This window comes from Macaca fascicularis, chromosome 1 (genome assembly GCF_037993035.2).
Source record: "Macaca fascicularis isolate 582-1 chromosome 1, T2T-MFA8v1.1".
NCBI classification, from domain to species: domain Eukaryota; kingdom Metazoa; phylum Chordata; class Mammalia; order Primates; family Cercopithecidae; genus Macaca; species Macaca fascicularis.
Window position 1 is genome coordinate 124,243,265 of NC_088375.1, and position 12,218 is coordinate 124,255,482.

General features: G+C 58.6%; 1 protein-coding gene across 1 annotated transcript; it reads left to right on the forward strand.

Annotated features, from left to right (window-relative positions):
- The first annotated feature begins 784 nt into the window (after positions 1–784).
- On the forward strand, positions 785–11,366 carry ALX3 (ALX homeobox 3). The gene is made up of 4 exons (XM_005542426.5): positions 785–1,086; positions 6,485–6,801; positions 9,771–9,899; positions 10,292–11,366. The coding sequence occupies exons 1-4, from the start codon at positions 810–812 to the stop codon at positions 10,598–10,600; spliced, it is 1,032 nt and encodes a 343-aa protein (XP_005542483.2). The 5' UTR covers positions 785–809; the 3' UTR covers positions 10,601–11,366.
- The last annotated feature ends 852 nt before the right edge of the window (positions 11,367–12,218 follow it).

Genomic DNA, 12,218 nt, shown 5'->3' on the forward strand with positions numbered 1-12,218 from the left:
CCGGTGGGAGTCTCCTGTCTGCTCTGGCCCTGCCTCTACTTCTGAAACACACCTCAAATACATAGAAAGACCCAGAGTTGTTTTGGCCCGACCTCCACAGTCAGATGAGGACACTCATGATTGGCTCAAGGACCCATAGCTAATGAACGATAGTGTCCAGGCCCAAGCTCCCCAGCACCCCATTCCCAGCTTAGATCTGCTCCCACACAACACTCCCAATAGCTCCTTTCACTGTGAGAAACAAGAGATCTCTAAGGGAGGTGTTTTTTTGCTGAGGCAACATTTTGTCCAGCTCCCAGTGGAGACCTAGGTAAAATTGCAGCCTAAGGCCTGCCTGCCTGCCTGCCCAGGCCCTCATCCCAGGCTGATGTCCGGAGTCCAGGCCTAAAAGTGTTTGGGGGGGATGCCCACACGGCCTCACCCCTCTAGGGGCAAGAGCCTCTAGGCTGGATATCAGGACCACGGGTGTGCTCTGAGCAAAAGACTCACCTGGATGGGTAGACAAAGGGATTCCGCCCTAGAGAGGAGGCTGCTTCATCCTCTCCAGAGCTGCCTGGGACTGGGCTCTGGGTGAATGGGGGGAGGGGGTTCCCGGGCTCCGAGGGGTTAACCCGCACCGGGCCACACGTGACGTGGATGGTTCCAGCATTAAGTCAGAGGCGCGGCCCCCTCGCCTGCCCCCCGCCCCCCGCGGCGCGCGCCGCTCCCGGGGGCTCCGCGCCCCCGCGCCCAGGTCCCTCCCCCTTGGCGGGCGCTCACAGGCCGCGCGGGCAACGCGAGCCCCGGAGGCCTGTGTACCCTGAGCCGGCATGGACCCCGAGCACTGCGCGCCTTTCCGCGTGGGGCCTGCACCCGGCCCCTATGTGGCCTCGGGGGACGAGCCTCTGGGCCCGCAGGGAACCCCAGCCGCTGCGCCTCACCTGCACCCCGCGCCGCCCCGCGGCCCGCTGCTGACCCGCTTTCCGGCCTGCGGGACCCTGGAGCCCTACCTCCCAGAGCCGGCCAAGCCGCCCGCCAAGTACCTGCAGGACCTTGGGCTCGGCCCGGCGCTCAACGGCGGCCACTTCTACGAGGGCTCCGCGGAAGGTAACGCGCGGCGAGGGGCGTAGCGCGCAGCCCGACCCTCTCTCCTTCTTCCTTACCCGGGCCCACCCGGGCCTTCCTGCTTATCTCTCCCGCTCGCCTATTTCTCAACTTTTTGCCTCTCTCGCCTTTCGCCACGGCTCCCACGGAAGCCGAGTTGGCGCTGGCCCGGGTCAGGCAAAGGCCAGGGCGGGGCGGGAGGCTGAACCACCGTTCCTCGGCGGCGGGAATGGGAGGCGGGAGGTCGAGGGAAGGTGCAGTGGCGACGGCCCGGGGTCCAGTCGGGGCCCGAAAGCAGCCGGACCTGGGAAGGAGAGAGCATGCTTTGCCGAAGTTGGACTGGAACTGCCACCTACCCCGAAGCCCAGACCGGGCCGAGGGCTGTGGAGCCACACTGAGACCTGACGAAGAAGCGCGGCTTTTGTGTCTGGCGCCCTTTGAGGGCCCTGAGGCTGGGCCTCGACCTAGAGTGGCCAAATCGGGGTAGGCTGGGGACTGAGGCCTGGCCTTGGCCCACCTCTCCTCCCCGGGCCTATTCTTCACAGGAAGGGTGCTGCCTGTGCGCTAGACTGGCACAGTTTGGCCGCGACTGGTCGTGCAATGCCAGGGCTGTCCTCAAGACGGAATAACTATTCTTATTTCTCATACTAAGCTGGCCTCCCTGCCGTTATGCACGATGATAGCCGCCCTTCTGGCAGTCTTGGCTTCCCTGCACTGGATCATCACCGCTGGGCAGTCAGGAGCAGCTCTGGGCAACCTAACCCCCAGGCGCCGCGGGCTCCCGGGCCGGTGCCCTGTGCTAAGGCCGGCCGAACTGCGCCGGCACCCGAGAATGCGCCTGAAGGCAGGGGCCTGGCAGGCTGATGGGCAGCTCTGCCACCGTCCGCCGCACCCTGTGACCTGTAAGGCGTCTCGACACCCAAACCGCACCTACCTTATCTGCGCTGCCATATCCCGCAGCCTAGGCCCAGAGCTGGATCCTCCAAGATCCGCCTCAACCCCCTGCCGCCGCCCGGCTGGCGCCTCGCGGGCCTCCACGGAGTGGCAGGGCATCTCCAGCTTTCGCCCAGCCGGGGCGGTGGGAATGTGTCGGGGAGGGCGGGGAGGTGTGTGGGGGTCAACGGAGGAAATGAAGGAGTCCGCGGAGTTTCGTGTCTGTGCCCTTTGAAAGAGGCTCTCCTGATAAAAACCACAGTTGGGACTTAATGAGAAGCAGTTGGCCTGGCTCCTCTGATCCCAGCCAGACTGCAGCGGCCGCGCAGCGCGGTGAGCACCGCCAGGAACAGGTACCCGGCCTGGCTCAGCGCTCCGTGTCGGGCAGGAGCCACCCCCACCGGGTCCGCGTCCCTGTTAGGCGCCCCGCACCCGGCACCGACCGCTCGGGCTCCCGTACCACACCGGTGCCGCGCGAACTGCAGAGAGCGCTGGTGGGGAACGAGCGGCCGGGAGGAACCCAGCACCCTGGGATCCGACGGCAAGGGTGTCCTTGACAACGAAATACCGAGAAAGAAAACCAAAGAAAGCGAACAACAACCAAGAAAAGGGGAAGAGAAATTGAACAAAACAACGGAGAGCGCGGCGGGAACGAGAGGGTAAATGGCAGTGGGCGAGCTGGGATGAACTAAAATGAATAAATGAGGAACGAACGAAGAAAAAAAGCAGGAGCAAGATCGAACGAAACGGATAACTAGAGAAGGGTAAAAGGACAAAGAGGGAGGGAGCAGACCAAACAAAAAGGAGCATGTTTAAAGCGTGGAATATATCAAAATGAGAACAAGGGGGATAAGAAAATTAACGATTTCAGTTGAGCGGAGGACAGGCCAGACGAAAGGTAGGTAGGCAGGCAGGTGCGAGCAGAGCCTGGTAGAGATCCTGGCGGCCGCTCGCCTGTGGCGCTCCGGCTGGTGTTGGACGGGTGGCCAGCGTCCCTGCGGCAGAGCGGACCTCCGCGCAGCGCGGCGCGGTGGAGCCTGGCTGCTTGGGGACAATCAGCCCCCAGGGCCGCGCAGCCTACTCTGTGGGAAGTGGCGGGCGAAGAGGGAACCCGCCTTATTTCTCCGTTTTTAAAATAACCGGCTCGGAGTGTTTCCAGTCCATACGAGTGAGCGTGCAGCTGCGTCCCATCTGCGGCGCGATCTTTCACGAGGCTGGGCGGTTGCGCGCCCCAGAGCCTGGCGCACCTCGCCCCTCTCCCGCCCGCCGCCCGCCGCCCGCGCAGCCCCAGGCCTCCCTTTGCTGAGAACGCCCAGCCCTGCTCTGAACCCAGGCTGCGTACTGGCGCTGCCAGCTACTCTTGCGCCCTCCGCGCTTGGCTAGTCTGTCCCGGAGTTTGGCTCTGACGTCGAAACACGCCCTCGGCAAGCGACTCCTACTAGAGTTTTGCCCGCTGCCGCTGAGGCCCTCAGCCGGATGACCCGGCCGACCGCCGTCGTCGAGGAGGGAGTCCCAAGTTCTTAGACCCGGGCTGAGGCTTCTGGGCCAAGGCTGAGAACCCCCAAGAAGGGAACCGAGGCCTCACCGGGGTCCTGCCCCCGGCTTTTATGTCCACGCTGGCTTTGAGTCTTCGGCGGGAGCTGCAGGAGCCTGGGCCTCAGTGAGCTCTGCAGGTCGCGTAGCGACCCCACAGTGGCCGGAGGAAACAGTGCGGCGTGGAACAAGGCTGCGGCGAAATGTGAAAGCTGAGGCTGGTCCCGCTGCCTCAATGGATGCCTTCCGTGGGGACAGTGGAGCACTCAGGCCTGCTGCGGCCCTGCTTCCTGGCTGCACAGTGGCTTAGAAGCAGCTGCTGGTAGGGGCTCTGGCACTCCTCCGGGTGAGGGGTGCTCAGGGTGCGGCAGGCCTGAGAGCTGGGTCAGGGACAGAGAGCTCCTTTACTACGTTAAAATGCTCCTGGCTTTCACGCCCAACAACTGCTGCTGTGGTCCTGCGGGTATGCAGGCAGAAGACGCCCCAGCGCTCAGTCTCAGGCTGTCTCCAACATGTAGTACCCCACCTTAACCACCCAGTGTCTGGATCAGGTGCAGTGACTCCTCTGCACAGCTCATACACACCTCATATGTGCCCCATCCTCAGCAGAGCAGCCCTCTCTCCTTTACAAGCTTAGGTTCAAGCTGCTGGCTGCTATTCCTGGCCTGTCTTTCCTGGCTTCCGCCTTCCATTTATCCCAGTTCTATCCCTTTCCTCTTCTGGGCCTTGCTCCTCAGGAGGCTGCTCTGTATTCTCTGAGGAGTGTCCCTCTCTTCCAAAGTGGGGGGATGCCACCCTCCCTCTTTTGTCCTCCAGGTAGATGAAGGAGATTTCAGGGCAATGACAATGAGGGAGAGAGCAGTTCTGTGGTCCCCTGAGAGGGCTGTAGACTGGGAAGGCGTGGGAGTTGGGTAAAGGTCAGCAGGCTTGGCCTCTTCCTTGGGGAAGCTGTTCTGAGAAGTCCTACTGCACTTTCATCCCTTGTCCCTGGCAGCTTGGTGGCTCAAGGTCAGGAACACAAGTCCCAGGGCCCCAGATCTGGTCACTTCCTCTGGGCAGGTCCTATTGAGACCCAAGAGGCAGAAGAACAAGCCCCAGGGCTTTGGAGGGCCTCTGCTGGGATGTCAGTACTCTTGAACCCCAGCCCTGACCCTCAGCCCTGAGCTACCCTCACCCCTTTTCTGCCTGGAGTCCAGCACAGCCTCCCTACGAACCCAAGACACCAAGACTCTTCCTTCTCAGGCTGAACATTTCCATGGCCTGCTGTGTGTTTGTGTGTGGTGGTGGTGGCGGCGGGGATGGGGGGCAGATTTCCCATTCCAGTGTCCCTAGTCTTCCTGATCATTTTCAAATATTTTGTTCAACTTCTGTGAGTCTTCCTTCCTAAGCTTCTATCAAATGGAACTGCCCCTAAACCGGAAATGTGCTGGCCGAAGAATGGAAGTCAGGGGACTGGAACACCTGAGTTGTGAAGGATGGGCTACCTGTGTACAGGCTGGGCATGGTCTAAGGCTAGGTAGCCCTGCCTGACTCTCCCAGTCCTCCAGGACCTCCAGGACACACACTGGAGCTTATTTCATGGCCTGGGTAGTCCTGGAAAGTAACTGACCACCTTCCAGCTGAGGGGCACCCTGCCTGATTTGTCCTTCGCAGTGCAGACAGGGACTCATCAGACCCAGATCCTGAGAGGCCCATTCCTCCAGTCCCATCCTCCCCCAACCACAGCTGTGATCCCAACACCAAGTCCTGGGAAGAAACTGCCTCTTGTGCCAGCTAGCTGGGTCTCCTCAGGGCCAGGCCTCCACTGGAGATGGGCCCAGAGCCAGGCAAGAGGCTGTGTGAGTCAGTGGGGCGTCTTTGTGGCGTCTCAGCTGCCATCCCAGTGGACTGTTGAGGAGGGATTTCATGGGGACGCTGCTAGGGGTCCTCGCCAGAGGGAGAGGGCGTGGGCAATCAGGGTGACCTATTTTTCACCATGCTTCGTCGGTCGATCCGCCGTGGTGAGGCTCCGCCAAGTTTCTGGAGTGAGGGTTAGCACGTCAGAGTGGGGCTGCTGGAAACTGTTCCAGTCTGCAATCAAGTCCTTCCCTGCCTGTTAAACACAGGCAATGCAGGAGCATTCAGAAACTCCTGAGGAAGGAGGGGGTGGGCAATGATGGGAATGATGGGGACAGGGGGCTGTGCCCTGTTGTGACACTGGTCCCCAACTCTCCTTCTTTGAGCACAGCCTATCTCAGCTCTGCTTCTCTATAGATGGAGCTTAAGTCCTTGCCCAGACACCACAATTTTAGGAGGAATGGAGAGAGGCAATCCCTCTGGAAACTTCTTTGTCCCATCTTGCCCTTCTTACACCAGAGCTGGGGAATTTGATATTGACCTGAGACCGGGGGTTCAGAGAATAAAGTTCAGCCAGACCAGCCAAAGGTGGTCTGAGCACCCACGTCCACTGCCTGCCTGGCTCTGGGAGCAGTGGTGTGGGCATAAGGGCCTGGGAACCAAGGCCTGCAGAGTTAGGAACAAGGAAGCACTTTCTGGCAGGAGCGGGAGATGTCAACCATCCCATCCTCACCCCGCCCTCTGCCCCCATGCTTGGCCTTCCCAGGGTGGTGGTCCTGCTGCGGCGCCAGTCCTCTCCCGTCCCTATGGAATGCACTACCACAGAGCACTTCCCCGAAATGAACCCCACTCTGGCCCCAGCAGATCCGCCCAGACCACAGAGCACATAGTTCCCCAGGGCCCCCTCCCCAGCTGGAGGCTCAGCAGGCAGGCCTCTAAATGCCAGGCTCCCATGGAGGGTGGCCGCCTGGGAGGACGGGAAGGGAAAGGAAGGGGGAGGCGGAGACTGAGGCGTCAATGTTCTTCCCCCTCCCTCCATTCCAACCCACAAAAGCCCCTGGTTCAGTTGCCATCCTCCTTTCTGTGTTCTCCATTGCAGCTGAGGAGAAGGCCTCCAAAGCTGCCAGCTTCCCCCAGCTGCCCTTGGACTGCCGAGGGGGCCCCAGAGACGGGCCCTCTAACTTGCAAGGCTCCCCAGGCCCCTGCCTGGCCAGCCTGCGTCTTCCTCTTTCCCCGGGACTCTCTGACTCCATGGAGTTGGCCAAGAACAAGAGCAAGAAGCGCCGTAACCGCACGACCTTCAGCACGTTCCAGCTGGAGGAGCTGGAGAAGGTCTTCCAGAAAACCCACTATCCTGATGTGTACGCCCGGGAGCAGCTGGCTCTGCGCACAGACCTGACCGAGGCCCGGGTACAGGTGAGGGCGCTGCGGGGATGGGGCTTTCTGGCTGCCTCTACCACACAGTGACCAGACCCTGGAAGGGCTGGGAGAGGTGGGCACTGGTGCCTCCCAGAGCTACCTTTCCCAGGGGCCTGCCTCAGCCTTCCCCTCCTGGCTCACCCTCACGTCCAGCTCTGCTGCAGCCACAGGCTCTTCTGGCCCAAACTGAGGCTTCTGCTTGGGTGTAAGGGCGATGGCCTCTGGGAGCCATCACCTGTGTGGGAGTCCTAACTCTGCCACTTACTGGAGGTGATTTGGGGTATGTTAATGAATCTCTCAGTCTGTTTCCCATTTCAGGAAAAGGGAATGATGGGACTGGCTGCGTAGGGACTACCTTGAGGATCACAGGGATGGCCACATTTTGGAAGCGGTGAAGTGCTAAATACACATCAGGGCTGCTCCTGAGGTGGCTGCCTAGAATGGGAGGTCTCAGCCTCCTGTCGGGAGGTCTCAGGGTCAGTGATTCTCAAAGTCATCAGGAGCCACCGACTTTGGGTCCCTGCCAGCGCTCAGACCCTGGCTGGGAAAGTCTGACTGGGAGCCCTTCCCCACCCTAACAAACTCCCCCATGGAGACTAGGCGCCAGGGCTTCCCAGAGGGGCTGTGGCCAGTTTTACATGAGGGGAGCCCAGCCTGTGGGTGGGTAAATGCTGAGAAGGGAGGAAGGCAAGGGAAGCCCACATCCAAGCATGTTGGAAGTGTCAAAGCACATGAAGGTGGCAGGCAGGCTGGGGATGGGGAAGGAGTTTCAATAAAAGTCTGGCCCAAGAGGAAGATGGCCATTCACTGGCTTGCATTGAACCGGCTCAGTCATAGCAGGCTTCCCGATGCCAAGCAGGAGGCACTGGGAGGGGTGGGTTGGAGTTCTGGGGAAAGGTGAGGAGGTGACCTCTTAGGCAGAGGAATCTCTCTCCCACCATGGAGGAGACTTAGCAGGAACGAAGCTCATGCTATCTTACCCTGCATGGGGCCCTTCCAGATACTCTGTGAAGGCACTAGGGCAGGAGACAGTCCTGGCAGGATATGGGGACTGGCAGGCCAGTCTATAAAGAGGCCAGGTGCTGTCATCTAACAGAGAAGGCCCTACAGCTGCATCCAACAAGATGAGAGAGACTTGGGCTATTTCCCCTTCTCTGCTGAGTCCTCCTGCCTCCCTGCTCCTCCCAGGTGGCAGCCAAAACAGACTTCCAAGACTGTCCCCCAAGACCCCCAGGGGCTGAGTCATCAGGGCAAAAGGCCCAGCATTCAAGGCAACCCCACATGATATAAGCCATGGGAATGGACCATGGAGTTACCTCAGCGGGCCTCCAGGGTGTGGTCTAACCAGCTCTTCCCGAAGCAAGTGTTTGTGGGAGGTGGAGAGCACTTCCTCTGCTCCTCTCCTAGGCCTTTTCAACCTGAGAGGGTGCAGGAGTAGCCACAAGGCCCTCAGCCCTAGTCTAGAAGCTCCCTGAAGGACGGAGACCCTAGAGTAGGAATGTTTTCTCTGGCAGGAGCATGAAACCCACCCATACACCCTGCCCCATGGAAAGGAAGAATGAGACTACACACCAGACAATGCAGAGGGCAGGTCCAGAGCCCAGGGGAGAATGGGTGGTGACAGAAAAGTGAGTCCCAATAGGCAGATTCACTGGCTCCAGGCTCCCTCATCCTCCCACAGGGAAGGGAGAGCAGAGAAAGGAAATCCAGGCAGCTGGGCAGGTGGGGGTGGCCTTTTGCTGCCCTTGCTGCAGGCCTGCTCTGTTATCCTGGCAACCTGGGAGCTAGGAGGATGGGGTATGCACAGCCCCTTCACTGTTGGTGCCTTACCTGCCTGCATGAGTAGGAATGACCACAGGGGCAGGGAGCCTGAGAGGCTGGGGTGGGATTTCTCATCCCAGCTGGGGTAGATGGATTACTGACACACACACACAGAGCTTCTGTTGTGACTCCCAGCTAGATATCCCTGGAAAGCAGGGGTTGTTTTTGTTTGGCTGGTTTTATTTTGACATTGTTAAATTTAGCTTAGAGGCTGACACATGAATGTTGATTAAATGATAGAAATACAAAACATATATACCAATACACTTAAATGTAACAGTCACAGCACATATACCAAACAACAAATTCATCACAGATATGTACACAGATGTGCACAACACACAGATGTGCCACCCCTATCTGCCAAGGGCTCACAAATAAATGGGAGAAACAGATTCCAAAACAGATCATGGTAATGGAATGGGGTGAGTACAAAGAAAGGTCCAGGGTATTTTGGAAGTCCTGTGGAGGATGCCCAGCATGGATGTATATGTTGAGGGGATGAGTAGTCCAGGAAGAGAAAACCTCAGCAAAAGATGGAAGGAGCAAGATAGCAGTGTGTTTTGGAAGAGCTGGGTGGGAGCTTGGGAGGCAACGGGAAAGAATCTAATGTGTTTGCCTGGGAGGACATGAGGCTGTGCAGAGAGGCAGGGGCCTTATTAAGAAGCTATGCTCTGGACCAAGGTCTCCGGGGAATCACTGAGGGTTTAAACAGAACCATGACCTGAACAGAAATGTCTAAGATTCCTTGGATGCTATGAGGTGGGTAGCTTGGAAAAGGAGATGAGGCAGGGAGACTAGAAACCCAAAACATGTGCACAGTATACCCAGGAAGTACCTAGGGCCCCTGAGGCCCACAGACGCCCCCACAACACCCTTACTAGACACCAGGCTGGAGGACCAGAGTGACTCGACCTAGAGAGTGGTAGCTGGAGGCCCATGGGGCCAATTAACCCGCTTTGGGTTTGGGCCTCTCCCAGGCTTCCTCCCAGGCTTCCCTGGCCTGGATAACAGTGTGGATTAACAGTTGAGATCCTCCATCCTGGAGCCTGCTCCCCATCCCACAAGAGGACACAACCATCAACTATCCCTAGCAGGCTCCTCTCCTCAAGGCTGCCCTATCACCCCCACCAACCTGCCCCCAGGTCTGGTTCCAGAACCGCAGAGCCAAGTGGCGGAAGCGCGAGCGTTATGGGAAGATGCAGGAGGGGCGGAACCCCTTCACCGCTGCCTATGACATCTCTGTGCTGCCCCGCACTGACAGCCACTCTCAGGTAAGACCCCAGCCCTACCTGAGCCAGGGCCTGGCAGGGTCACCAAAAAGAATATGAGCTCTGGCCTGAAGAGACCTGGAGAGCGTCAGGGTTCTGTATGACGGTGGGTATACCACTTCACTCTTCCTCTGCAAACCGGGGCTCTTGCCTGTCTCCTGAATGACGCATGCGGAACACAAAGGAATCACAGAAGAAAATTTCATTTTGAGAACAGTGGCAGGAGCCTCCTGAGATGCCACTGCCAGTATTGGGGGTGGGAGGGGGTAGATCTGAGCCAAGTGGAGGTTTCCTGGAAAGTTTCTGGGGCCCCAAGGACAAAGAGAAAGCCCCCGGGTAAGGAAGTGAGCTCCTGAGGCTGCCGGCTCATGGGCCTTCTTTCCCTCTCTTTTCAGCTGCAGAACTCCCTGTGGGCCAGTCCAGGATCCGGGAGCCCTGGGGGCCCCTGCCTTGTGTCTCCAGAGGGCATCCCCTCCCCATGCATGTCTCCATATTCCCACCCCCATGGGAGTGTGACTGGCTTCGTGGGGGTGCCAGCCTCCTCTGTGGCTCACCCTGGCATCTACTCCATCCACGGCTTTCCCCCCACCCTGGGGGGCCACAGCTTTGAGCCCTCCTCAGAGGGTGACTATAAGTCTCCAAGCCTCGTCTCACTCAGGGTAAAGCCCAAGGAGCCACCTGGCCTTCTGAACTGGACCACGTGATCGGTAGCATGGACCTGCAGAATGAGCTGCCCACCTCCTTTTCCATTCCCAGCCGCTCCCAGCCCACCCCTGCCTGGACACCAGGGAGGAAGGACCTCTGCCTCCAAGCCCCAGATGGTTCTGGAGGCCTGTGGGAACAGCTGGCACTGTCAGCCCCGAGCAGGGAACACGTTACAGGGTCTTTTCTCTTAGAATAAGGTGGGGCTGCCTTGGAGAAGGGGCTTCAAAGCAGCCAGGACTCTTCCTACCACAAACTGAGTCCCCTCACCTGAACTCTGGGCTGGAGGCAGGGAGACACTGCCCTGCTGACTCCAGACTTTGTCCAAGTCTGTTGTCATCTCTCCAGCTAAGACAGCTTACTTGGCTTATCGTTCAGGGAACCCAGGAAAATGGGAGGAGAACGCAGAGTGGACTAGGGGAGCTCTTCATGATGAGATGGAAACCAAAATGGAGTCTCCCATGATTGGGTAGAGTCAGCCCTGCTTCCCCTCCCCACCAGCAGGGGGCGCGCTGGCATCTGGCACTAAGGAGGGCGTGAACGCCAAAGTCAGCATAGACTAAGGCACACTGGCTCCTCAGCTCCAGCCACCTTCACTCCTGCCCTGTGCCTGCACTCCCAGCATGCCATGCAGTCATCTTCCCCTCCAAGGGGGCAGAAATTCCACCAGAAATCATCACATATTTGGAATCTCTTCCATGGGACCAGCCCAGAGCTATGCCATGGAAATGATACTGGATGTTGGTCAGAATAAAATAGATTTCCACAGACTGAGATCCTGATCCCCATTTTTGTAAAGACACGTTTTAAAAAAAGAAAGAAAAGGGAAAGAGAGAGAGAAAAAAAAAATGCTGCCCAGCATTCTAATAAAGGTGGTGGTGTTTTTTATACCAGGTGACTGTCTATCCCCAGGGCTGGACACTGGTTGCTTTGGGGCTGGTCTGTGTCCAGGATGCAGGCTGGGCCAGGACCTCTGAGGGGCCAGCAAGGAAGGGGAAGGTGGTCCTGCAGCAGAGGCCTCAAGGCCGATGCATGCCAGGCCGGGCCCTGTCACCTGCCTAGGGTCTTTGTGGCTTTGGCTGTGCTGGGAGGCAGGGAGAAAAGCTCAGTTCTAGGACTGGGTGCATGTGGCAGGGAAAACTGAGGGTGGGAAGGGTAGCAAAAAAGCTGAAATAACTTTGTGGCTAAACTGACAACAGACGGGAGGTAGAATGGAAGAAAGGGGTGCCCACTGAGGTTCTGTGCTCCCCATGGGCTGGGACCCCAGGGTGGTGGGAGTGGGGTGGCTTCCTTCCAGATGCCCCAGGAACATGTCTGAGCTGTGGCGCAGAGACAAAAGCCAGAACTCTTTCTTGTAGTTTCAGAGTATTACCCATTCTATCCTTCATCCCCACTTTCTGCCTTATCTCTGAAGCCTGGAAGGCAGGAAAAAGGTCTGGCCCTCCCACCCTCCCAGTAAACACAACCACATTGCTCAGAATTCAGCCTCTGCCAGCAGCCCAGCCACCCCCACCCCACGCCTCATCTTTCAGGCACAGAGAAACCCAAGCCCACAAAGACACATCAGGGCTGAGCTGATTCCAGAGGAGGGGGTGAGTCCCCCACCAGATCAGATTTCCC